This window comes from Arachis ipaensis, chromosome B03 (genome assembly GCF_000816755.2).
Source record: "Arachis ipaensis cultivar K30076 chromosome B03, Araip1.1, whole genome shotgun sequence".
NCBI lineage: Eukaryota > Viridiplantae > Streptophyta > Magnoliopsida > Fabales > Fabaceae > Arachis > Arachis ipaensis.
The window spans coordinates 70759036-70762271 of NC_029787.2; the positions used below are offsets into that span (position 1 = coordinate 70759036).

General features: G+C 39.9%; 1 protein-coding gene across 1 annotated transcript; it reads right to left on the reverse strand.

Moving 5' to 3' along the window:
* On the reverse strand, positions 312-1973 carry LOC107633227. Its single transcript, XM_016336868.1, has 3 exons — positions 1824-1973; positions 1011-1349; positions 312-893 (listed from the first exon to the last, which is right to left on the reverse strand). Exons 1-3 carry the CDS (start codon positions 1971-1973, stop codon positions 312-314), a joined length of 1071 nt encoding a protein of 356 aa, XP_016192354.1.

Sequence of the window (3236 nt, forward strand, 5' to 3'; positions counted from 1 at the left end):
TTAAGCCTTTATTAGGGTGGTTGATGACTATAGTGTCTCAGCTTGTCTCTACTCACTGTGAGCTTCCTTCCAGTGCCTTGATGTTCAATTTCTGCATGATCCAATGAGAGTATCCTGCTAACAGTGTAGTAGTCATCAACTTGTTGGTTTGTCCCCAACTGTTGGTAGATTAACTTTACTTTATCTCCCTTTGAAAATCCCTCAGTCGGGATCTTTTTGTTCTTCCATCCTTTTTGAGCCTTTTTCTTGCTTTTCTTTCTTCTTTTTGGTGATCCTTCTCCCTTGACGATGGGCTACATTTCATTTTTTTCTTACTTTCCCTCATCACTCTGCACAAGTTCATTTTCCTTCTGTCCTGCTTTGTTGCTTATTTCTTGCTTTGGAAGGGAATTAATGAGTGTCTTGTTGGTTTCTTCCTTCCACTGCAAGTCTTCTTTATTGATCTCCATGCAGTCTTTCTTTTCATCAGAGTGATGTGTTTCTGGAAAGACATTTAGAGTAATGCTTTCATCGTTCACTCTCAAAGTCAATGCCCCTTGTTCCACATCTATAATAGCCCTTGCTGTAGCCAAGAATGGTCTTCCTAGTATGATGGAATTACCTTCTTCCTGATCTAGGTCCAGAATCACAAAGTCTGTAGGGAATATAAACTTATCCACTTTGACCAAAAGGTTTTCAATCACACCTTTGGGAAACACCACAGACTTGTCTACTAGCTCTAGTGTTATCTGTATGGGCTTTACCTCTTCTATGCATAGCCTTTTCATCAGAGAAGAGGGCATTAGATTGATGCTAGCTCCTAAGTCACACATTGCTTTATTGATGCTTATGTCGCCAATGGTACAAGGTAGGAAAAAGCTTCCAGGGTCCTCAAGTTTTGGGGGAAGCCCTTTCTGGATTAATACACTGCATTCTTCAGTGAGCATAATGGTTTCCTTCTCATGCTAGCTTCTCTTCTTGTTAATGAGCTCTTTCAAGAATTTTTCATATAGTGGCATCTGCTCTAATACTTCAGCCAAGGGACTATTAATTTCCAATTTCTTGAAGACTTCAAGAAACTTGGGGAAGTGTTGATCATTGGTTTCCTTGTTGAACCTTTGAGGATATGAAAAGGGAGGTGTGAAAGCCTTCTCCACTTGCATCTGTCCTTGAGATAGTCCTTCTATTGCTTCCTTCCCTTTTCTTAAGTTTTGTGGCTGGTCATCCTTCTCTTTGAGCTTCTTTGAAGTTTGCTTGCTTGCTGTCACTTCTTTGTTGCTGGCTTCCTCTTTCTCAGCTTGCTTCTTGTCATTCTCCTTTGGCTTCTTGGTTGCTTCTTCGTCTTTCACCAAGATCTTTCCACTTCTTAGCTGTATGGCATTGCATTCTTCTTTAAGATTTAGAATGGTGTCACTTGGGAGTGAGCTTGATGGCCTTTCAATTACAGCTTGCTTGGAAAGCTGTCCAATCTGCCTTTCTATATTTCTTATGGAAGCTTCATTGTTCTTGTTTGTAAGTTCTTACTGTTTCATTATTTTTTCCATCAATATCTCCAAGTTAGAGATTCTCTGAAAGTCTTGTGGAATTTGTGGTTGGTTGTGAGCTCGTGAGGGTGAATAATAGTTGTTTAGGTTGGTGGTTTAGTTATTGGATGGATAATGGTTGGAATTGGGGTAATTATTTTGGGGTTTTCTATATGGATTTTGGTTATTGTTCTGCTGGTTGTTTCTTGAGTTGTTTTTATTTGAATTTTTTTGCCATGGCTACTGATTTTGATGGTGATTATCTCCCCATCTAAGGTTGGGGTGGTTCCTCCAAGATGGATTGTAAGTGTCACCATAAACTTCACTTGATCCAGAACCTAGGTTGTGCACATATTGAATTTGTTCCTGCTGCTGATCTTCTTGGTTCTCTTCATTCTGCCCCCATGTGGTTGATGGTTGGCTTGTGACATTTACTGATGCAACTTGTAAGCTATCAATCCTCTTTGCCATTTGTTCAAATTGTTGCTGAAATTGTTGCTGCATCATCTTGTTTTGAGCTAGGATTGTGTCTACTCCTTCCAACTCTAGCACTCCTTTCCTTTGTAATGGTTGGCGTTGTCTCTGATGGCCAAAGAAATATTGATTGTTTGCCACCATATCAATGAAGTTTTGAGCCTCCTCTGCTGTCTTCATCAATTGTAAGGAGCCTCCTGCTGAGTGATCTAGTGCCTCCTGAGCCTTGAGAGTCAAACCTTCATAGAAATTTTGAAGAATGTCCCATTCATTAAACATTTCAGGAGGATATTTTCTAATCAGAGCCTTGTACCTCTCCCATGCCTCATAGAGAGATTCTGCATCCATCTGTATAAATGTTTGTACCTCAGTCTTGAGCCTGATGATCCTTTGAGGTGGGTAGAACTTGGCCAAAAATTTATTCACTAGATCCTCCCAGCTAGTGATGCTTCCTTGTGGAAAGGTTTCAAGCCATTGAGCAGCCTTATCCCTCAATGAAAATGGAAACAGCAGCAATTTATATGTTTCTAGATGCACACCATTAGACTTCACTGTATCACAAATCCTCAAGAAGGTAGATAAGTGTTGGTTTGGATCCTCCAAGGGGCTTCCTCCATATGAGCATTTGTTCTGTACCAATGTGATGAGCTGGGGCTTCAATTCAAAGTTATTTGTATTGACATTTGGGGTAAGGATGCTACTCCCATAATGCCATGGATTAGCAAATGTATATGAAGCCAATACTCTCCTTTATGGTTGACCATTGTTGTTAGCCACTCCTACTGGTGGATTTGTTGGATTTGTTGAGTGTTCCTCCATTTCATGAAATTCGTCTTCAAAAAGTTCTTCCTCTCCAACAATTCCTTTTTCTCTTGCTCCTCTTCTTATCCTTCAGAGAGTTCTTTCATCAGCCTCACAGAAAGTAGGGGTTTCCCTCCTTACCTCTGGCATAAAAAAACAAGAAACACACAGACACAGAACCAGAAAATAATTCACTCTATTGATAGAGCAAAGTTGATGTTAGCTTAAGCAAAAATACAAATAGTTAATGTGCTTGTTAGAAACAAATAAAGTAAACAAAGATAAAGAAAAAGTGCTTAATCTAGACCACCACCTTACTTAATCATTGTCAATCTAATTCAATCCCCGGCAACGGCGCCAAAAACTTGATGGGTTGAAAACGGATTCCAATACAAAACTCACTGGCAAGTGTACCGGGTCGCATCAAGTAATAATAACTAACATGAGTGAGGTCGATCC

What these genes read in the sequence shown, in the direction of transcription:
- LOC107633227 (XM_016336868.1), bottom strand. Translation starts at nt 1,973, where the DNA reads ATGGCAAAGAGGATTGATAGCTTACAAGTTGCATCAGTAAATGTCACA. An exon ending in TAGGTTCTGGATCAAGTGAA is followed by an intron (nt 1,350 to 1,823) that starts GTTTATGGTGAC and finishes AATGCCATACAG; the next exon opens with CTAAGAAGTGGAAAGATCTT. An exon ending in TTAATAGTCCCTTGGCTGAA is followed by an intron (nt 894 to 1,010) that starts GTATTAGAGCAG and finishes GTATTAATCCAG; the next exon opens with AAAGGGCTTCCCCCAAAACT.